At 33.4% G+C, this 23,723-nt stretch overlaps 2 protein-coding genes across 3 annotated transcripts; one reads left to right on the top strand and one right to left on the bottom strand.

Annotated features, from left to right (window-relative positions):
* The first annotated feature begins 671 nt into the window (after nucleotides 1-671).
* LOC130816175 (uncharacterized) lies at nucleotides 672-6,323 on the top strand. Its single transcript, XM_057682833.1, has 6 exons — nucleotides 672-1,428; nucleotides 2,407-2,504; nucleotides 3,697-3,721; nucleotides 4,303-4,411; nucleotides 4,510-4,644; nucleotides 4,867-6,323. Exons 1-6 carry the CDS (start codon nucleotides 1,038-1,040, stop codon nucleotides 5,066-5,068), a joined length of 960 nt encoding a protein of 319 aa, XP_057538816.1. The 5' UTR covers nucleotides 672-1,037; the 3' UTR covers nucleotides 5,069-6,323.
* A 181-nt stretch (nucleotides 6,324-6,504) lies between these two features.
* LOC130816174 (alpha-aminoadipic semialdehyde synthase) lies at nucleotides 6,505-23,497 on the bottom strand. Of its 2 annotated transcripts, none has more exons than XM_057682831.1 (25): nucleotides 23,130-23,497; nucleotides 19,948-20,216; nucleotides 19,778-19,864; nucleotides 19,570-19,699; nucleotides 18,024-18,197; nucleotides 17,632-17,714; nucleotides 16,854-16,970; nucleotides 16,684-16,759; nucleotides 15,496-15,667; nucleotides 14,894-14,990; nucleotides 14,571-14,737; nucleotides 14,372-14,429; nucleotides 13,976-14,116; nucleotides 12,242-12,574; nucleotides 11,404-11,484; nucleotides 11,101-11,166; nucleotides 10,422-10,539; nucleotides 9,710-9,839; nucleotides 8,876-8,955; nucleotides 8,385-8,543; nucleotides 8,027-8,264; nucleotides 7,831-7,939; nucleotides 7,452-7,613; nucleotides 7,144-7,213; nucleotides 6,505-7,044 (listed from the first exon to the last, which is right to left on the bottom strand). In XM_057682831.1, the coding sequence occupies exons 2-25, from the start codon at nucleotides 20,194-20,196 to the stop codon at nucleotides 6,989-6,991; spliced, it is 3,153 nt and encodes a 1,050-aa protein (XP_057538814.1). In that variant the 5' UTR covers nucleotides 20,197-20,216; nucleotides 23,130-23,497; the 3' UTR covers nucleotides 6,505-6,988. The 2 variants fall into 2 exon arrangements, with proteins under 2 accessions (XP_057538814.1, XP_057538815.1); XM_057682832.1 differs by having other exon boundaries at nucleotides 6,505-7,000.
* Nucleotides 23,498-23,723: the final 226 nt, after the last annotated feature.

The following is a 23,723-nucleotide window of genomic DNA, read 5'->3' as shown; positions in this document are numbered from 1 at the left end:
AATTTGTGAATAAAAATACTTATTTCAGCAAAAATATTTTTTTTCAACAAGAATAATATACTATGTTGCTTGAAAATTCACATTAGCAAAGTTTATCATTATTTCCAACAAGAATATCTGTACTCGTTATGACATCACTTATTTCAACAAAAGCTTCTTTTTCCAACAAGAGTAACATAAAAGAGAATTGTGCCCCGAGGAAAATGTGAAATAAATAAGTAATTTTAACAAAAATAAATAAATAAATAAGCTTCCGTTAAACTTAATTCTAAAAATAAGTGTCTTTATGTCCGAGCCTAAGATTAGGTATATTTACAGTTACTAGCAGCGAATAAAAAAATTAGTCAAAAAAAGTTAAAATTATTTGTTTGCAGTTATTAACTGCGAATAAACAATTTTGACTAATTTTTTTTGTTCATTGTTATTAGCTATGAACATAACTAGCCTTAGATTTGAATATAAAGATGTTTATTTTTTAAATTAAATTTATTGTTTATTTCTTTTATTAAACATACTTATTTGTTTCAAATTTTCTCATTTCAAGTAGTGGTAGACTTATCAATTTTTGATCCATTGCGAAATTGAACCTAAACTTCACTAATATCTCTCTCTTATGTCATTCTTGCGCGTTTAAGTTTTTTTCCCACCTTTTTCCCATTTTGTCGTTTTTTCTTTTCTTTCTGTGCGTTTATGTTTTCTCTTACAAATCTCTCGTTATATTCATTTCCCTCCACGAATTTCAATTTCTCCAAATTTTGACTAAATTCACCTAAAAATATCCTGATTTTCGTTTTTTTCCAAATGTTATCACCATTTTGTTTCTGGGACTTTTTTTTTTGAAATCCCCCTTTCAATTCACATAAATCTTACATTTTTCAAAAAAATACAAGTTTTTCATCGTTGATTCTGCATTTAACCTAATCTGAGAATCGGGTATCTAAAACTTAATACTCTTGAATTGTTTTTTGTGGCCAATTTAGGGTGGAGAAAAAAATGCGATTGATTTAGTAGATAATAAAAGGCAAAATTTGCAATCAATGGCTTGTTCTATAGGCAAAGGATTTACTAGGTTGTATAAAAATGACACAATTTCATATTCTTTTCCCAGAAAAATCTCTAATTCAAATTATTCTCATAGTTCAAGAATCAATGTTACCGACAAAAATGGATTTAGTTTAAAGAGTTGTGCTGATTTCGAGGATGAAGTTCTCAACTCGAGCAGTGAAGATTTAGATTACAAAATAAGGGCATTTAGGCTTTCTCAACAACCCTTTACAGAGGCAGAACTTCTTCTTCAGTTGCAGGAAGAGAAAACTAATGGGGTTTTGGATATTAATGGTGGAGCTTGTGAAAGGGGAAGTTCTACTGTTTTTTCTGATGGAAATTCATTGCCTGAGAAGATCGTTGTTGCTGTTGATGTTGATGAAGGTATAACTTATATCAATTGTTATAGTCTTTTGTTCACATTTTGTTTGTTGGGTCTTGATTGCTGTTCTGGTCTATGTTGCTATGAATTTCGTATTAATGTCAGATTGGGGTAAATTTCCTAGATTCCGATTTTTATGTGAAATATTTTTACGATTTTGAACCAAAATGAAGTGTAATATGTCTTAGGTGTGGTTGGAAATATAGCTTGTTGAAGAATATATAATGGTACAAATAGATGGTTGAGTGGTTAAACCATTTAATGCTAGTATTTGATAAAATTAGATGGTGGAATTAGATGCTTATTATAAATTAAGTTAGCGGATCCCATGGGCGTGTTCAAAATTGATAAAATAAGCCGTATAAATCAATCGATAAAATTAGCTAGTCAAATCAGCAACCCCAATAAACTATTAGCCATTTGTCAAATAGGCAAATACCCCATAATCATGTCTCAGTGTCAACTACTCCAATAGTTATCAGTCGTTTACCAAATATCCAAATGCCCCATAATCATGTCTCAGTGTTAAGGATCTCGGGGGCTTGAAGTGGAATGAATAGTTTGAGTAATGTGATCTTACCTTTGTTGGATTGTGAGGTATAGCCTATAGGGAACATATCTTGATCAGGTATTATATATCAAATGGTGAGTGGGTAGGTTGGTTTTCCTTCTATTGTTTCTGTTGTACTTTCGCGAGTTTATAGAATTGCTTCGAGTCGATGATTATAGAATGAAAAATAAATTCAATTGGGAAAGCCTGCATTGCATTGTTGTTTAAAGTCTTATTATACATGAGTCCATTAGAATGATAGAACTACATTTAAATGTAAAGGTTAACCGCAATAACATGGGTGTCTTATTTTAATTTTTAGGTTTTTAGTAAGTTTGGTTGGATATTCAGTGCTTGCTTTCAAGTTTAAGGTGGTATCCTGAATTCAGTTATGTCAGCTTCTGATTATGTGTTTCTGTATGAGGTGCAGTGCTGGGGAATTTTCTATCAGCTTTAAACAGATTTCTTGCTGACTGCTATTCTTCAATTCATTCATTGTCTGAATATCATGTTTATGAGTTCTATAAGGTACATTCTGAGGACTTAAGTGCTTTCATTGTTACTTCTTCCTATTTGTTTTTCAGCTCGTCTTCTATAAGACCGTCCCATCATGAGACGAGTCTATATAATTAGTCTATTTGTATAATTGATTACGTTTAAATTGTAAGTGATCACTTAAAGACGATAAATGTACATAAGTCAACCCAATAAAGATGATCTCATAATGAGACCGTCTCATTTAAGGATTTGAATTTGTTTTTTTATGGTTTCTCTTTTAGTTTAAAATCATATTGCTATCAAGTAAATGTCTTTCCTTGTACCATCCTACTTGTCAATCTGTTTCTCATTTCTACTTTGCATGTCTTGTTTTTAGGTTGTCTTTAGATAAATTAAGAGGTCGTTACTCCTTTGATCTATGTAAATTACTAGCTCTTGATGTATACTAGGATAACTGGATATTGGTTGCTTCTTGGGGATGGTTAGTCTACTTTATTACAAGAATAAACATGTCTTGTCTACCAGGATTCAAGCATATTAAGATCCATACTTTTGGTCAAAATTCCACATGGTAATATCGAACTTTCAAAAAACGCCACTGGTAGTACTTTTGTAAGATTTTTCCGCATGATAGCATCCAGTTTATGCCTTATCTAACTGCCGTAGCATTTTTCGTTAAATTCTTGTCAATTTCCGTTTAATTCACCTTTTTGATGTTTCTACCCTTATTAAGTATTGGTTTTTATCTTTATAATTTGACCTAGACCATTTTGACATTTCTACCTTGTGGAATTTCCCAAAATTAATTCTCTGATTAAGTGTCCATCTCTAATAGAGCCAAATATTTCTAGTTCTTTGATTTTGGATTAGCATGAGCTATATCATTATGACTTGATAAATCATGTGCACTTCTTATTTATGTGAAGTTGCGAATGCTGTTAATTTTCAAGGCTCAATTGAAATCAACCTCATTGTTTTTACAAGAAAAAGTTGTGTACATTTGACCTTTAAATAAGGCCTACATAGAAGTCACTAAAGAGCATTGGGATAATAAAATGCTGTATCAATTGTTTCATTAAATCACCTATATGACTTGAATACTTTAATTCATGTGTATTGTCTTTGATTGCTATCTCTTCTTTTAGTTTTGCTACTCTTTTTACTACCATAACATGCTAATTAATAGTTTTCAAGACCTTATGCTTTTAACATTTTGTTGCAGATTTGGAAATGCTCTCGTGATGAAGGTATTATGACTTTCCTAAAAGTCTTAGTAACTTTCCATGTTTTCGTCAAACCTATTCAAGTGTTTGGTTAAACCTTTTTACTATGGAACCTCATACTATAGTGAAATCTTAAACTCACCCCAACTTTCTTGAACCTCATACCATTGTGCAAAAATACGATTTTGGTCACAGTTGCAGTAACAGTCGTAAAACGGATTTCATGGTCTATGCGGATGAGAGCATTATATATTCCAGTCGCGGCAAACTCAAAAACCCCTATGACACGGTTGCGATACGGTGATGCGGCCTTGTTTATGCACTATGCCTTGGACCTCACCCTTCAGAGAGTTTCTAACTCCATAGTCCAATCCTCTCTAGAATCTAGTTATTGGTCCACCCCGTGTATAGTAAAAGTTGATCCTTCAAAAGTCCAGCCCATTTAAGACCCGATCTGTTGAAAACCCGTCTAAAATAGGGCAGGCCCGTGGGCTATATTATGCTGAAGCGGTGAAGCCCCAACATTTAGTCCAGTATTCTTAGAGGGATGGTCTGCATGACAATATTGGTTTGCCTTCATTGTGCTTCGTTTTGCTCCTTTGCAGCTGATATCCGCGTTCATGAGTTCTTCAAGACGTCTTATTTCAAGAACGGAATCTACCCACTCCCAGGAGCTCAAAAGGCTCTCAACAAGCTATCAAGATATTTCAGCTTGTCAGTTGTCACGCATGTATTCGGTTCAACTTTCTCCTTATAAAACTTTCATTCACTTTGTCACGCGATGTGATTAGTTAGTTGTTTTATGTTCTTAGATCTCGTCAAAATGTTATTAAAGATCACACAATCGAATGGCTTGCGAAACACTATCCAGGAATGTTTGAGGAGATTCACGTCGGTAATCAATTTGCTCTGGATGGAACATCGAAACCCAAGTCGGAAATCTGCAGGTATGCTTGTTTTTGCTTCTACTTTGAACCGCACTCTTATGAACTTGTCGTCTATTCTCAATATGTCTCTTAAGGCCCCATTTAAGTGCAAATCAAGATCTGTGATCTGGTCAAACGAAGTCATTTGTTTCTTTTATGAGTTATCATGCCACTTTTGTTCGAGAAATCCAGGGTTCTCAACCAAGCAATGATGGAATTGGTTGTGATGTTTGTTGTTATCAGGTCGATTGGAGCGAAGGTGTTGATTGATGATAATCCAAGATATGCCTTAGAATGCGCGGAAGTCGGTGTAAGAGTACTACTTTTTGATTATGAAAATGCTTATCCTTGGTGCGCGACTGGATCTAATCGACATCCCCTAGTTACTGGGAAGAAGTTGAACACAATTAGAATCTTGGATGTTTTCATCGTATCTATAGCATAGCACTAGGGTATCGGGTTTTTGATCCCCTTGTTTGGATAGCAAAAAAAAAAAAAGAGAATTTGAAAGAAAGGAATTTGGAGGATTAACTCTCTTTATTTTGTTAACATTCAAATTTCTCCATAAGAGGAAAGATTTAAAAATTAACTTGGGGTAAAATTGAAAGTTTATTATATAAAGGGTAGCAACACAGTAAAAATGATGGCGAACTTTAGTAATGCCCTTGTGCTTTAACATGATTTTCCCCTTTTTGCAAAACCCTAAGTCCTATGGAAACGAGATGATGTGGCTTGTGCCTGGTGGTCGGTGAGAAACAATTCTTTCATTACTAATTGTTGTGAAAGACGGTCTTTGTAATGGTTCGACTTATTAGTAAGTGTTTATCATATGAAAGATAGGTTTTTATCATATGAATTTTTGTCATACGAAATATAGGTTTTTATCATATGAAATGTAGGTTATATAAAATATAAGTTTTTAGCATATTAAATATAGGTTTCTGTTATATGAAGTGTAGGTTTTTATCATATAAAGTGTAGGTTTTCATCATATGATATGTAGAGTGTATGTATATATAATATATGTATATATCATATTAAACGTAGGTTTTTATCATATGAAATGTAGGTTTTTATCATGTAAAATTTAGGCTTTTGTCATAGGAAATGTGGTGTATGTACTGATGTACATATAATATAAGTATATACTATATTAAATGTTGGTTGTTGTAGGTGTTTTTGTTATCTAATGTAGGTATTTTTGTTATGTACTGTAGGTGTTTATATGTCCATTTTAGTATGCAAAAATACTTATATAACTAGTTCAAAATGCCTACATTAACTATTCAAAATGCCTATTTTAGTATACAATACCTACTAAAACTAGTTCAAATGCCTACTAATACTAGTTCAAAATACCTACTAAAAATTATAATAGGTGTTTTTGTAAAATTTGTGTGCGTAGTAGGTGTCTCGTGAATTGTATTGAGCTTTGGGAGTCATCTCTCAAAGAGACGATTTCTCAGGATACCACTTGTTCTTCCTTTAAATAAAACCAATCTTTTTTTTTTATTCAGATTTATTTTATATATTGCGCTAATGTTTAAAGAAATATAGTCAAAATCTAATAGTGTATTTCATGATATTAATTTTTATAATTTGTAGTTATGCATAACTCAATATAAATGATCAAAATAACGCATTGAATTGCATAATAAAGTGACATGTAGCAAATATAATGAAACGGATGAAATATAAGATTGAGCACGTGAGACTGAATGAACTTATTTCTCTAAGCAATCACTTTAAGATTCTATAAATGATCATTTTTAAGACTATAAATATTGACCACTATAAAACAATAAGTGATCATTTTAAGGTTATTTTAACATTGTAACTAATCACTAAAATTATAAGTATACATTCCGTCTCATTTGAGGATTTGTTAAAATGGCAATCAGAGTTTATAAATGTACGAGTCGAGACAAGCAGTTCACTCGAGCTCAACTTTATTACAACTTTGTATTAAAGTCGGGTTTATACAACTGTAAGGCAATCGAGTGTACAATATAGTAGCATAATGAAATCTTCAATTAAGATTTTGTACACTTAATTACTACCCTGTATTAAAGTAGGCAATGTTCTATTGTTATTCACGCCTCTTCATCCTTCAGGTCATTACAGGAAAATATGATTTTTAAGTATCAAAATAAACTATTGTTCACAGAACTGGTAAGTAGCTTTGTTTAAAGACCTGGGCATGATTCATCGGCTACGCTTTCTTATATGGTTTTTGAAACCATGTATCCGTATACTGATTGAGATTATGTTGTACATAATTAGTAAATCTGTACTCTGGAGGATGATACTTCAAGAATGTTGACTCATTCCATCTTCTCCAATAAGTTGATGCCATATGCTTGTATTATATCGAGCGCTGCAACCAAATAAAATTTTGTGAAGCTGCTTGTTTTCCTTGAGCTGACATCAAAATAATAAACAGTTGAACTATTATTTGCACTACCAGTGCATGGACTGTCAGCACATGATGCTATTGCCTAATAAGAGACTCAAATTTACCTGGAACATAAACTTCTGGTTCAATTGGCCTCAAAATTCCTCTGGTCTTGATCTTGTTCGCTAGCAAGAGCTGCAATCGTCCAGCCAATGGAATTAGAGTAAAAAGATATTTCTTTCAGCAGTGTACGGAAACATGTCACATGATTCACCAATCTCCTTGCGAATCGCAAATAAAAAGTGTATTATGGTTGGATTTGGGTTATTTTAGGGTTATTTTGAGCAAATCATGAATTCAAAAGCGAATTAAGTGGCGAATCATGTTACACTGGTATGGAAACTTATGATTTATGATTGATGAATGATTTTACCAGGGCTCCAATCGCTGCAGGAATTCCAACAGTCAGCGCCATGGCGGATGTAGTTCTTCCTTTTTCCGTCTTTCCAAGTTCCAAGAGTGTTGCCTGATGTATCTCTCTTTCTTGAGATTTTGGGTATTCTACCTCTATTTCATGATAAAGAAGGACCATATCCTGATAAAGACGTGTTATGTTTTACTATTCATATCAAATTCATCTTAGATAAATTTTTGAATCATAATAAGCAACAATGAAAACAAAAACATTGTATAGACCAAAACATCCAGAATCGCCTGTATAGGCTATTGAAGCATCAACTCAGTATCTTTTTTCGAAATAGAAACAAGGTTTCACTAAAGCAAGGAAATATCCGTGATTGATAAACTAGTACCTGTTCCATATTAGAATAAGCAAGCTTTTCTTCCATGCGAAGACACGTTACATCAAATGCGTTCTTGCATGTAGATGGTATTAAAGTTTCCTCAAGCAGTCCCAGGAATCTAATTCAACCATATGAAATATATCAACCACTAAAAATTTAAAGAGGGTTTTTTGAGTCCAAATTCAAATGTTAAGTATAAACTCACAAAATTGTCCTTGCAGTCTTCATGGCAACTGCTTGCTGTTTGCAATGTCCGAGTGATATGATCCTTTCTGCAATACCAACCTCTTCATTCATAGATCCGGATAAAGTCTCTTTCTCGATACCAAGAAGGCTAAGTGTGAACGTTTTAAATGAAGGACTCTGGGATCTTTTAAGAATTGCTTGGGCTTCAGTGTGAAAGAAACCAGTCCTTGCTAATGTTCCCATTATTTCACCAAAACCTGCAAGAGTTTAAGGACATTAGTTAATTTTCGAAAAATTATACTCTACACTTGCTATGATATGTTTTCAAAAGTGGTATAGAAAACGGTCAAGATTCAAAGCAAAAGTCACTGCCATGCCTTCATAACGAAGAGTTCCTCGGAAGATTGTTGATGCTTCATCTCCAATTTTATAGATGTCTCCATAAACCAGAGAATCACGGTTCGGGAGTACTTCAAGTGCAAATGCTGGAAAGTATGGTAGCCGGAATCTCACAGCCGAATCATAAAGATCATCTCCTGTAAGTACCAAAATAACGAAAATAATTAAGCAGCAAAGATTTTGATAACTTCCGATTTCTGATGTACAAAGCAGGGATGTGACAGATATAATCTTCATGAAAAGATCCCCTCTATTTTTTGGTTGATATATTCAAAGAAATTTCAAGGTTTAATGTGTGAAATTTTTTCAGAGAGATTTATGAATTTTTTCCTTAACCGTCATTACGTTGACCAGCTACTTGCCATTTTTTCTTTTTTACATCTACAAGGTTGGTGAAAGTAACATGATTCACAAATCACATAAATATTGACTCAAACTGCAAATTGATGTACCAGTTATAGAAACTTACCACTAACTTGTATAACTTCTCCATGAGATCTATAGGTAGCAGGATTACGCCCAGCTCTTAACGCACCAGCAGGGTTCCAACTAAATGCACGAATAAGGAAGAACAGCATCAAATAGTGGGAACAAACTACAACATTTTTCTAGAATTAATTTAATAGATAACTGTTTTGGTTCATCAAATGTGTGTTCAGCAAATACTTTTCAAGTAGTTGTCAGCATTTAGACAGCTGAAGTTGATTAGTAGTTATTAGAAAAGCTCTTGCTACTTTTTTTGAACAGGCCAACAGAATAAACAGGCCTAAGTTAAAAGGTGACCAATGATTGAAGAGTTGTCAATTGTCTTCGAAAACTTGTCAATGTCGGAGGTTTTATCTTTGCGTTGTTTTGTGCCAAGGCTGGTCTTACTTCGTGTACTTAGATTTGAACATGTGAGAGGGAATGAAGTTTTTCCATGGTTACAAGAAGACTTCAACGTGTCATTAGAAGCCGGAAGATCTATTTTGCATTTATTGAAGTTTGTATAATGCAATGTAGAAAACATAATTTTGCAACAGTACAGGAGTTGCACGAATGTACAATAAAAAAATGCCGTATCGATTAAGCACGACAAAAAAAACTGCATATTATTATTTTCTCAAGACAGGTCATTTGGACCGAGAAGCTGTATTACTAACATAAATAAGCAACAAAGTACACTATCAATTACAGACAGGTCATAACATTCTTTGTTATTCTCAAACCTCCATGTATATTTTCATCAAATGAATTAAGCATCCAGAACAGAAAATTTCTTCTTTCCTAGTATATATATATGAGATAAAAACTTAACAGTTACCTGAATTTATAAGCTAATGGATTGTTTGCTGCAGCTGGAGATGGAAGGCCCCCACAATAAGAAGTGAAAGAACAAACTCTGCCCCCTTTGGCATGTGCATCATTGATCATTTTCATTGCCATCATGTGATCTGCATCATTAGAAGTTTTAAGGAAGATACATTTCAAACACAAGAATATGAGTCTAAAGCAAAGTTCATCATCATCATCATCATCATAATATCCAGTATATCCTGGTCATAGAAGCCATGATCAAGTTTCAGGGAGGGTTAGATGATGGCAATCCACACCCTTATCCAAAGAGATACGGAGGTTGCGACCAGAAGACCCTCGGCTCAAGAATGACCACACTAGTTGTGTATAGTGTTTGAAATCAGCAGTTTAACACTCAGGAAAATGAATATATTTGTGTAAAGCTCCTCTCATATGGCTTCTATAATTGAACCTTCCATTAGTCCCATCAAAAAAATACAAGTTGAATTTAGAAAGACCTTACTAAGTACTAACTACCATACTTTACTTCAATCTGCTGGGATGAGGGAGGGGGTGGAGGATCACTACAAACTGGCTTACTCATATGATCACGACGAAGCATTTAGACCAGCCATGGACCCTACAGTTACAGAGAGACTTTTCCTTTTCATTGAAAATAAGTGAATATTCTTAAGTCTACTAGTTTCACAGCACAAATTTCAGAACATTGATGTGATTACCTATTCCAGGATCAAGGCCCATCTCTCCAAGGACTGTTATGCCAGCTTTCTTTGCATTTTGGTCCATCGTTGACAAGGAGCCATCAACATAGCTAGCAGTAACCAGATTCTTCCTATGCTGCATCACAAAAATAAAAGAAGTTCACATCCTTGTTGGTAACTTTACTTGAATTATTGAGCATACTTTGCTAATAATGGGACCTATCAAAACGATCTGCCGAGTCGGTTCCACGTTGGTCGTGTTTGATCCAATGGTCCATACATTTTTTATTATTATATTATTCTTATTTTAAAAAAAGGAAAAAAATGTAATTATTTTGGTTAGAATTCAAATATTTAGATTTTTAAAGTCATATTGTGGAATATTGACTCAAATAATAAAAAATAACAAACAAAATTAGTAGTTGATTATAAGTTATAACTCAATAAAGTAGATGTAGAACATTTCTGCAAAAGAAAAAAAAAAGTAGATGTGGAACTCAATTTTTTACCAAATTAGAGGAAAACAGGTTGGGTCAATCTTGGTCAAATTGGATTTTCGGTCAGGATTTTGACAGGTGTACTAGCAATACTACACTAATATCAATATCATCATCTCATATAAGAATAGGAATTGCAGCATTGCAACAAATGTTCAGAAATATGCAAAGCAACAAAAAATCAAATAGCTCGAAAGTACCTCAATACATGCCATTGCTATTGCAGCATGGCAACTAGGAGGAAGTAGACTAATAACGACTTCGGCCTGTGATTCAAAACAAAAACTGCTTCAGTTTTTTTATTATAAATGAGATCACAAAAAAATGCTTGTACTATGGGCCGCCTTTGTGCATCGACAGAAACATTGAGCTATCTATTTAAAATTTCTAAAAACAATGGTAACCTAAAAAGTTTCCTTCATGTATAATTTCCCAGAAAATTTTGATGCTTTACTAATATGGTCTCCTTAACATAGGCTCATGTCACATTGTTTAAGATATACCTGCGAAACATAATTGTGCAGACTTTCTTTGTCCGACACATCAAGCTGCACAGCAGTTGCATTCGGAATATCTTGGATGACCTACAAGGGAACAAATAACAAAAAAAATTAAAACAAAACACCTGATCCAAAAATATACAGAAAACATAAACATAGTAATTTCATATTCTATAAACGAGAAAGAAAACACTTAGAACTGTTGTACCGTTACTTAAATCTAAAAATACCCCACATATTCCAATGATACCCCATATTCATTTCACGGTGTTCTCACAGAGTCTTTATATACACCCCAAAATTCATCAAAATGCCTTCCTCGGATTTACAGTCCAAAAACACAAGTTTTATCTTATCATCCCTGCTTAATCGTCCAACATAGGTTATGGTGTTTTTCTTGGTTTGTCTACCTTTACCTATCGAGTACGTCTATGGAGATTTCCAATTCTATTAATGATCAACATATAATTCTAAAGGTCCTGACAAAAACATAATATGGGGAAAACCTAGAGCAACCTGTTAACACAACCAAATATAAGTAACATGTTTTACACCTAATACACCTACATAGAATTAGTCGTAATAATTCAACATTATTATATCAAAATAGAATCCTACAGCCGCTTTGAAGCTTGTTTCGAAAGGCTGCGCTCATTTTTGACAGTATTTAATTCATAGGAGTATCGAGAGAACAGTTTTCCACAATGCACTAGCTAGTAAGTGATCATAAAAATGTTTCCGAAAATGTTCTACATTCTCTGAAATGCAAATGACTAAAACGCCAACATCATTGATCCATAAGGGTCCTATAAAGAAACTTTGATGATAATTAGTAACAAACCTCTTCTGCATCTTTTAGATACAGAGATGCAACAATCACTTGTATATCATCTGGCACAGCAAAATTCACATCCATGCAGTTCTCAAACAATGGGCCAAATGAAAGACTTTTAAATGACACTAAAAGCTCAGCAGCTGGCCGGCATACACGTCCAGCACCAAGTATTAGTACAGTTGGTTTTCTTCGTGTCTCATCTATACTTTCAAAACCATTCTCATGGATCTTGCCAACAGTGAGTGCAATTTTATTAATCCCATGTGCTTCCTTCTTAGTGGCAAGAGATGTTAAAGAATCAATAATTTGGTCCAAGACTGATCTATCATCTGCTCCAACCTATCACAAATGTAACCAAAACAAATGTAATGGTCACTCATTAATTTCCTGACTTAAAGGTAAAAGAAAAAAAAATTTAAGATGTAATCGAAATTCAAATATATTCTTCAGAATCAGCTATTTCTAGTTCTAAAAGTGTTTTAATATAAAGCAAAAGTAGGTCTAACCTTTAAAAGTGGGATTACCCTGAATAAGTCCATTGATAAATGGTAAAAAGAATACAGGAAAAGCGGTGTTTTTGTGAACTAGTTTTTAAATTGTTTGCATTACTCTGACCAGTGCAAATTGCTCAGGTCTTTGCCTAACGAACTCACAATGTTGGAAAAAATGAAAATGGCTACATGATTTATTACATTTCAAAGGTTGGCAATCAAGGTAAAAAATTCTATCAAACAGACGGTGGGAGAGATCTCTCACCATATTGTCAGCCAATTCTTGACAATGATGTTCTAGTTTAAAACTAGCAATATCGATTTTTTGCATAGTTCATTCTTTTCAACAAATTTTAAAAACTAGTTTCTTGTGAATACGAAGTAAAAGGTCTTAGGATACTGTAAATGGATGTAGGATTCTTGGATTTTAGAAGAGATTATTGTAGGAAATTGGTGTAGCTAAGATGCATATGTGAAGGTGGATGAGTGAACATACCCTAAAAGAAATTAGAAAAGAAGACATAAAAAGGATCTTGAGTTGAACAGTCAAAGATAAAATGAGAAACATTTATGTTAGTTTGTTCATACCCAAAGAAGGTCGAAAAATAAAGTGAAAGATTGAAACTTTGAGTACAAAAATGAAGAGGTTGGCTAAATTGAAGTAAATCACAGGCATAAAGGATGTGAAAAATTAGGATTTGCATAAGCCTATGAATTGAATGACGTGAAAATATATGCAGATGATCATTGAAATCGGTTTTTATTAGTTGTAGATTAGTATCGTATAGGAACAAGAAATATATAATTGTTTTTACCGAAGTTCTCTTATGTTGATTTGTTTTTTAGTTCATGCCGACCACATATGTTTGAATTAAGACTTTGGTATAGTTGTTCTTGTGGATGCATCAATGTTGAAGATCTCAAATTCCTTACAAAATATTAATGCCTAGAAGGTTTATGGAGAATACTAGTAAACAAGATACTAATATATTGACAGATGAGATTGATGAGGTTTTCCATCTTGAAAGATGTGGTTAATATAGTGATAAAGTTTCATGAATAACTATAGCAAAAAAGGATCAACCAAAACAATTCCAAACTGAACAGCTTAAAGGCTTTTGTAGAAAGAATCTTGTCTCCCTAAAACACTTTGGTTTCCAAGTCTGCTGCAGAAAACTAATTTAAAAAGATTTAATTGACTAATATACTTAAACAAAAGATGGGGTTGGAGTGGTTCGGAGATACATACTTCAAGTTCTGAGTATGACATGGCATCAGTACTCTGGCCAACATGACATTTCACTAAGCGGAAGGAGCCACCCGCAGCTTCTATTTTATCCAAAGCCTCATTTATCAAAAAGTCGTCAAACAGATGACCACTCAAAGATACCTGCAAAATTTTAACAGGTTACACACAAAAAGAAAAACAATCACTGAATCGTTCGTTTCAAAAGGTACAAACATCATTCCTATGGAACCAAAGATCAAAAATGGAAACTCTCAATTCAGTGAAGCAACAATGGTCTTAGTGAACAGCAATCTACTTAATTTCATGTCGTAGTTTTAGTCTTTTGTCAGATGAATAAAGGAAGACATTAAAAGCTTTATAACGTAAAACAAATGAAAAATAAATCTAAAGAATTACCAGTAGTGTGTGTGTTTTCTTGTTAGGATGAGAATCTGGCAAATTTTGAGATAACACACTGCAATACAAAATAGATGGTGTTCAAAAAATGACTCCTTGACTAAGATATGATCCAGCCTAAATATGGGGAAGGAAGAACCATGTAAAAACTTCTACAGCCAATCATATTGATCAAAGACACTAAGAATCATAAGCTTACTCTGAAGCAGATTCCCGCATACGAGGAATATACTCATACAGTGATGTAATTGCTCCCTGATGAACTATACAGGCTTGTTTCAGGTGTGGTGGCAATTCCTCAAAATCTTTAGTGGATGCCAAGTGACCCATAAATTGATACAAAATGTTTCCAAAATGTTGAGAGGCCTTCAATAAAGGCACACATTGTTAGTGAAAAAAATTTCAAAACATAGAACTCACAAGCATATTCACTATTCAGACCAGAATGCACCAAAAATTCTAAAGCAAATCATAACAGCAACCTTTAAAAAAGAGCTATTTAAGAAAACCTAATTGCAGTACCTCTTTGGCAAATTCAGTAGGAAGGATGTCAACAGCTGAGCAAATCACACCACTACCCTCCATGTCATAATGGTACGAGTCTATCAGTGGATCATATCTGCGTACAGAAAATTCTTATATATGAACATTTTATGTTAAATTAACCGCCACAATGTATTTATCTATGTATTACATATCTAGGGTCTAGTCTACAACATAGTGCAAAAACAAGGCCCTGTCTCTAAGTCGCGATCGTATTGTAAAGGTTTTTGAATTACTGTGACTGGCTGAATTGACCATGGAATCATCCACATTGGCCACAAAATCCATTTTGCGACTGTGACCGAAACCGTATTTTTGCATTATGGTCTACAAGCAAGTAGAAACAGGAATTGCATCAAATATACCAGAGTAATAATACTTATCATAGTTTCTATCAGTGTTTTAGACAGAAATAACATCAGAAAAATACAATACAAACAGTTTCCCAGAATCTTGTCATCTTGTCAGTTACATGAAAGTTGAGAACCAGGGTTTACTAAAACTTAAGCCAGAATAAAGAAACACAATGGCAAACAAATAGATTTGTGTTCCCCAATTTGAAAGACACTAAAGCATGTTACCTAAAGAAGGGCGAGTCAATTGTGGTGGATTGGTTGACAAACTCAATGGATCCTCCTAGATCACATGTTATATCGGCAATACCAATAAGAGGACACCTTTTGTTAATTACATCTTGAAGTTGCTGGTTAGTCAACAGCCTAGGGAATCTTGGCTCCCAATACATGCAATTGACTGCTTACAAAAAAACAAAATAAAAAAAATAAAAGAGCCAATTAATCAATAAGACTTCCAAAAACACATTCATGGTGGTGCTTTACAATCATGCATAGATGGAAACCGACATAGCGTGCTTTCGTATTATATCCAGTATTCTTATAAGCTCTGTTATCTATAGTGTGCTTTCGTATTATAAGAAATATAAGTTTAGATACGGACTAATAACTTTAAACAAGAATTACCTATTACTCCACTCTCCCACTCAAATTGCCACATTTTCTATTTTAGTCCGCCCCAATAAATTTGCTCCATTTCTTTTTTTGGATACGACCCCACCACTTTCACTCTATAATTTGTCTTTTATTTTTAAATTCCCACTAGTTTAACCCATTATACCTGACTCTTTAGTCTCTGTGCCAAAAGTAAATGGGAAAAATGGTTGGGACGGAGGGATAAGTTTTAACAAGTGTAGACTAAGTTCAATATCCAGCTAGTATAGAAGTGCTGATGGGTTCAAGAAAAACCACAAAGAAAACACTTTTGATAAAAAGTTAATTTTTTAAACATATTAGTGTACTAAAATGCGCGACATTGTTTATGAGCAGAAACAAAAGAGATTACTTGCTACATATGAAAGAGATGAAAATTTGTCCTTATTTAGTTTACAGAATGATTATGGATATATTTTTTTAACCCTGATCCCTTCCTTACCAGAATTACAAATATGCAAGTTCAATGATATATCTGAAATGCACTCACAAACTGACAGCTCAACCACATACTACAATTTTACATGAGTGTAAGGCATGTTTCCTTCTATTGCATAAACTAGCTTTGAAAGTTTAACTAGGAAACAAATAACAATTCATCCTATAGCTAACAAATGCTGAGCCATAAAACGGATTTAATTTCATGACTCAGTATGTAAGATTAAGCATCTCATAACATTTACATTTTGAACAAAAGAATTTAGCACATAGTTGACATTGAGGATAAAAAGTGACAAGTTAAATTGGATATGAGCCACACACCAATAACAGAAGCAAATGGAGCAATTCTTTCATGAAAAATTGGAGAATAATGCTCTGGATGTGAGTAGTAGTCCTCCTGGAAAAACATATATGTAGCGTCAAAAATGTACATTTAATAGATACAATGATCAAAAGGCTCAAAAACATGTTCAGTCAAAGTGAGAAATTACTTTGTTGAAAGTTCTATTAGAATCTTTGGGTTCAACCATATCTTTACTCGTTACAACACAGCCATATACTTTGAAGATTCTCTTCGAAACCCGAGAACTTCGATTTTGGCATCCTACCTGAAACATTTCAAATTTGCTAAATATTTGTAGAAGCAGCAGTAACCTTAGATTAAATGATGTTTGGCTTAAAAACGACTAGTGGAAGAAAAATCTAACATTACATATTTATGATATACCTAATTATCATTTTTTTGTCGTAAAAAACTAGCGATATTAAAACTATAATTACAAAATTATGATATAATTAATTATAACTTTTTGTCATAATACTAACTCTGCCTTGCAAAAGGTCCGCAGCAGATGCACATCCAAGGAGTGCTTTATTGTCGTAAAGCTAACATTGTTAAATTAACCTATAATATCTCCTTAATTCTCTCCCACATATTCGTTAGTACCAAATATGCTCTGAACATTTGAAGAGAGAAACCTATAATATCTCTTAAACGTCGGGAAGTCTGTTGACTTGTAAAACAATAAAACAAACTTTTTATAATCCTTAAACAAGAAAGATATAAGAAATTGCAAATAGGTTCGTAAAAAGAACAAGAACCTTAAAAAAAACTTGTGTTTCTTTATTTGAATTTTGAAACAATAGTCACATTTACCGTAGTGGGATAGTTGCACTTTCTTGTCATGTTCCCTAGAATAATATTACTTCATGCATGGATTTCTTACGATATCACAAATAGATCAGCAGAACAGTATAACTCCAACTTACCGTTTCAAATAGCTCCGGAAGTCTGCTAGGATCCACAAAGGTATGAGGAAGAAGCTTGAAGATCTCTTGTGCACCTTGTGAAACTGTAACAAAGAAAACCGATAATTCGTCTACCAGTAACATCAATCAAAAATGAAAAAATTAAAAACAAGCTCAAGTGAAACCCAAATTCACATATAGTAAAATATATCAAAGGTATTGAAGAAGTATGGTGCAGAGCAGAAGATTAAGAGTGCGTCACGGGTCACAAACTAGAGACAAAAATTATTAGGATCAAAACACAGCCATTCTGTTGTAAACTAAGTATTTGCAAGAGATTTTTAAAACTTGAATACATCTTGTATTATTGGAAGAAAAAAATTTCAACAAAAATTGACAAGGCAAAGAAATACCATTTCCATTTCCAGTAAAGACAAAAACAAGAGGACAGATCCCAGATGGCAGTCCTATTGTAGCAATCTCTTCACCCACAGATATGACAGCTGCCTTTGCAGAAGCCAAAGAGGGATACATGTAAGATGAACCCAAGGAGAGGAAGGGCGTTGAATACCCAAAACTAAGATAACCTGTAATATTATTTCAAAAAAATCAAGACTAGAGATTCGACCTGAATATCATCCATAAGACAGGTAAAAAAATGTTTCATTCTACACATTTATACATAGCATTTAGCAATAAAATAACACAAATTAACAAATGAGACCGTCTCACGGTGAGATCTCTATTGGGCTAACCCAATGTACACTTACGATCTTAAAATAATCACATAAAATGTTAAAGTAATCAAAAGTGATCACAATGTATAACGTCACTTGTAACATTAAAGTGATCGGTTACAATCATAAAATGATTAGTGAAAATGGGCTATTATGAGCACGTCTCATGGTGAGACGATCTCATATAAGACTTGTTGAACAAACAAATGAGCAATAATATTTAAATTTCTCTATGGATGAGTGAACTATACTTGAGTACTTGATAGCACCCACAAAATGGATGATGGAATAAACTTAATTATATGGGCAGAAGTTTAGTGGAGCTAGTTGTTTTCAGCACAGTTTTTGTTGAGAAGTCCTAGAGAGCTATATAACTTAGATCCATCATTGAAAAAGGTGTGCATTTCATACAAACAGACCTGATCTTTTTTTGAGTATTTTAACAAATCAACCAGAAAATAATTTGTTCACAACAATCTCATGCCGTTAAGACGCATGTTCAATGACCGCTAAACCCCCATTTGCTTCCTTCAAGTTGACGAACAATATCCGTGCCTTATTGTAAATCTAGTCTAGAGCGATACTAAATGTATGATTTATAAAGTTCAAAACACTTATATCAACTCTGACACTTCCAGAAATCAAAATGCACATATCATCTTTGGCGCATACAAGGCTTAGCTGCATCAACCACAGACATGCAGATTTATTGAAGTCTCAGTTTATTGATGTGCAGACAAGAAAATATCAGGTCAATTAAGTGTAGGGTACTGAGCCTCTAGTTTGTTATTTGCTGATGCAAGTTCTTGCTACATCAAAAAATGAAATAAGGCATAGAAACTTGGAACATTAGAACATCCGTCCTAAGTCGGCAGCAAAACACAACCTAAATCGCTCAAGGTATTGAACCGGTTTCGTAGGCCTTCAACCAATATTTAAAGGTTTGTTTTGCATCCATTTATAAATTAATGGAGACAGAAAGGAGGAAATCAAAGGGATAAAGTCTAGAAATTGAACAGAAAGAGTCTCCTCAACAAACTTTTAAACACAACTGAATTTCATTTTCTTCTATTTTTAAATTGATTTTCTGCACATAATGTATCCTGTACACAATCAATCCCAACTATCGCAAGTGACTCTAAGTTGCATTCCGGGTTCATCCTCCATATCAAACATAATTCAGTTCCAAGTAAAAACAAATTATAGAGAAAAAGGCACATACGTTGTCCTAAACCATGCATAAAGTCAACCATTCCAGCTCTGCCAGCAAAATTTCCAAACGCCAGCAGCCTTTTCCCATTGTCTCCGACTATGAGCTCATAGTCATACAAGGTTGCCCTTTCTGCAAGAATCTGCCAGAGACAATACAAGCTGAGGCAGACATGATAATCCGATAACAGCCTCATGAAACAAACGCATATTAAACAAACCTTGTCAAGCAATGGCATGTTTTCTTTCTGTGCTTTGTGGGTATGTGAGAAGAAAGCATAGGCTCTCTCAGGAAGGATATTCTCTAGCTGTAACCAAACAAAATTATTTCATTTTCACTAAGGAAACATAAAGTGTACGCATTCGAAAAGTCAAGCTTCATACAAAATACCTTTGGTTGCTTAACACCCACAATAAGACCACATTCAGACAGGTCATCAGATACCTCACAGCCAACCTCTTCATACAGTGCATCATGATAAATTCTCTTGGTAGATGGCTGAACGATTATCCGAGTGACATTAGGTTTACCTTTTCCACTATGTAGAAGGCGAGCACAATGAGCTGGTGTTAAAGGTGCTCGTCTTTCCCACTTGTTACAAGTCTCCGAAAGAATTCCAATAACTCCATTTCCATGCATAGTGTTTGTAAACGTGACCTCTATGTTAAATCAGACAGGTAAATAGATAAATTCTTAGATTAATTATTAACTTTTTTAACCAGTATATACATGGGTGTCATAGGAAGAAGTATTTAGGCATCAAATACCAATATCTTCAAAGATCCAACATAAAAGCCAGTAATTTTCCAACAAATAACGTTCAATGTTCAAGTAAAATTAATTGTGAAGCAACTGCATCATAAATCATAGCTAACAATCCAAACAGTCCAAAGAAAACAAAAGTGTTCATTTTCACACATCATTTACATATGCAAGCATCTTAGAAATCAATTTTCTTAGAAGCAGGAGACCATAATCACCTAACCAGCACTCTAGCTGCCTAATCTAACCAACCAAGTCACATGCATAAACGTATTCAAGTTTAAGTGCCAATCACTAGTTGATCAACCTAACCAAACTACGACAGTAATGCACAATCCTTACAATACCAGTTAACATAACCGAGTTGATTAAACTAGCAAACCAAACCAAACTACTATAGTAATGCATATCCGTTAAGAGCAAGTATATCCCTTACCATATAACATATAATATCCCAGTAGATTAACCTAACCAAACCAAACTACTACAGGGATGGATATCTGTCAAGAGTATTATTATATCCCTTACATCACTATTTACTATTTAACATAACCCAAATGCTTCAACATAGCTCCAATCTAGAACACATGGAAAGGGTTGTATACGGATCAAAGTTAATTTTTAGTTTGATTTTTATGGTTTAGACTGCGACTTTTAAATACTTCAGAGTTTAAATAGGAGTATGATAAAAATGTTGGTTGATGTTGTATTTATGAATTAGATACCAATTACCTCCACTCTTTACGGTAATAGCGATAGAAACACAACACATTTCACTCATGTTGGTGTATAGATATCAACTGTAGCTGAACAAGAAAGAACCTCGGTAGAGCTGGTTTATGGGGTGGGTCGGCCACTTGGTTTGCGGGCTAGACTATATTTAGCGGGTCATTAGCGAATCAGCTTATTAATGGGGCGGGTCGTTCATGGATTTTGTTATAGTGGGTCAGAAATACATTTTTAAATGGACCAAACATCAAACGATTTTGTCTATTTCCTAACTTGATTAGTTATTTTACTTATCAATGCATGAAAAATTTGTGTTTTTATTTCATCAACTTGATAATGATTATGCCATTAAAATAATGGCCCGTTTAGTAGTCGGTATTAAATGGTCGAAATGGTAATGAAAATTTAGAGTAAATTTGGTGCGAAAATCACTTAACAAGTTTAGGGCGGGGAGAATCTAAGCATGTTCAACATGTTCGACCTCACAGAGTTCCAAACAGTTAGGGGCCATAATAGTAATTTACGTAGTATATTTTTAAGTATTTAAAGATATAAAGTTGTTATAAATATATTCATCAATTTTTGCTCCACCTTTGGTTTAGGGTCATGCTTGTTGTACTTCAATCATCTTATTTCTTCACAAAATTCATTCTAATGCATACCATTTGCAGGTGTGATATTAGGTGACCATGAAAAGTTATGAACAAAAGAAATTTTTTATTAACTTTCCATTATCATAAGAATGACATGAAACATTTCATCAAAATTTACACTTTAAATCATTTCTATAACTATCATTACTAATCGACAAATCCAATTGTTAAATTAGATTATGTTATTAAAACAGTAGTATTATAATATTATAACATTAATTAACCAAGTAATATAGCAATTATAATACGATAAATGACTCATTAATGACCCGCTTTAAAAATATTTGACAACCTGCATAACCCGTCCCGCACCAATAAAACATTTGATGACCCGTATTTAACCTGCCCCACATCCGGTCCGAGCCGCCCACCAACCATGTCTAAACCTAGGCAAAGGTTTTATGCATTCCTTATGTATGATATAAATGAGAAATGGAGCCGTGGTCCTATTTCAATTCGGTGGATGAGAATATGACCCTAAATCAATTACTCCTATATTGTTTCAATTCAATTATAAATTATCATTTCATGTTTGTCGACCAATTTTAAGGATCATTGAGTGGAGCGCCGGACCTTTTAGTGTACTAATAGACAGAAGTAATTGTAATAATTCGGATTCACAAAAACACCGTAGGGAGTAGGGACGAACACAAAAGGAAGAAGAAGATGGCAAATTATATATGTAGACAGAAGAAAAGGCTGTATATATAAAAGAGGAATGGCCTGGATTTTTAAATTTAAATAATAAAATTCAAAAAATATAATTTTCCTTTGATTATTTAGAAGGAATCAACTTTTTTAGGTTATGAATATCAAAGATTTAAATTAATTTCATAATTTATTTCACTATTTTAAGTCTTTATCTTATATAAATTTTAAAATTGAAAATTAATCCATAATAATTTGAATTTAAAATAATAAAAAAAAAATTATTATAAATTATTTACAAAATAAGATAATAATAGGAAAAATTTAGGGTAACATCACGAATTCTATAGTCACAAATTCACTCAAATGCATAAATAATAAAATCATTTTTTTTTTGTTCCTTGTCCCTCACTATCAACAATGTCTGAGAGTTAATTACCGCCGGCCTGATCAGCCGTTACACGAAGAAACGCCCCCAATTCTCTGCTCATTAGAACTTTCCAAGCCTAAGCAGACATATTTTGTGATGTCAATTACAAACAGTGGCATTAAAAAAAAAAAGGAATTCGATTAATTTTAGGATTTCTATGATCAAACATTTTACAAGTTATAACCCACAATAATTTTGATTTTGTTTAAATTCTCGAATATTCTTCACCTTTTTGAATCATCACTTAAACGAAAAGGATTAAAATCGCTACTTTTTGTGCATGTTCGGATTCTATAGCCTATTCGGAATCAAAAGAAAAATTGAAAGAGAAAAGATAGGAAAACACTTACATGCAAAAAAGCCGATTCAAACTCTTGATCTGTTTTTTGATATAAAATTGCTCTTGATCTTGATTTTGATCACAAAAATTGAAAATATTGGACTCGAAAATCCAGAAATTATTTCTGTTTTTCAATCGTTGGGAAATAACATGCAAAATTCCAGAAAACCTCAGTTGAAACCCAGAAAATCGAGAAGCTTTTGTAATGTGAGCAATTGTAAGCAAAATAGTAATACAGAATTTGCAGAAACGTAGGAAACACTATCACTATTTCGCTATTTTGATTGATGATTTCATCCTTATCTTCAATCTCATACCAATTTATTATTTTCATAGGAGTATTTATACTTTAATAGTAGGAGAAAGCAGAAAGGTAACGAAATCTCCTAATTGGTGCAACAGATTAGAATTACACGTTCCATGCGAATAGTATATAATTCGCTACATTGATTTTTTTAAATATATTTATAGTTTAAGTTTATTTCATATCTTACTTAATGTGTAATAAAAAATAGGAAAAATTACCCTGAATAATACGAACTTTCACTGATTTTTTTACAATAATACGAACTTTCAATTAACCATGAATAATACGAACTTTGAT

Source organism: Amaranthus tricolor, chromosome 6 (assembly GCF_026212465.1).
Source record: "Amaranthus tricolor cultivar Red isolate AtriRed21 chromosome 6, ASM2621246v1, whole genome shotgun sequence".
In the NCBI taxonomy this organism is placed as follows: Eukaryota; Viridiplantae; Streptophyta; class Magnoliopsida; order Caryophyllales; family Amaranthaceae; genus Amaranthus; species Amaranthus tricolor.
This window is presented reverse-complemented; position numbering and strand designations above follow the sequence as displayed.

What these genes read in the sequence shown, in the direction of transcription:
- LOC130816174 (XM_057682831.1), bottom strand. Translation starts at nt 20,196, where the DNA reads ATGCATGGAAATGGAGTTATTGGAATTCTTTCGGAGACTTGTAACAAG. An exon ending in ATCTAAAAGATGCAGAAGAG is followed by an intron (nt 11,485 to 12,241) that starts GTTTGTTACTAA and finishes GTTCCCTTGTAG; the next exon opens with GTCATCCAAGATATTCCGAA. An exon ending in AGGAACTCTTCGTTATGAAG is followed by an intron (nt 8,265 to 8,384) that starts GCATGGCAGTGA and finishes AAACTCTTGCAG; the next exon opens with GTTTTGGTGAAATAATGGGA.
- LOC130816175 (XM_057682833.1), top strand. Translation starts at nt 1,038, where the DNA reads ATGGCTTGTTCTATAGGCAAAGGATTTACTAGGTTGTATAAAAATGAC. An exon ending in GAAATGCTCTCGTGATGAAG is followed by an intron (nt 3,722 to 4,302) that starts GTATTATGACTT and finishes GCTCCTTTGCAG; the next exon opens with CTGATATCCGCGTTCATGAG. An exon ending in CTATCAAGATATTTCAGCTT is followed by an intron (nt 4,412 to 4,509) that starts GTCAGTTGTCAC and finishes TTATGTTCTTAG; the next exon opens with ATCTCGTCAAAATGTTATTA.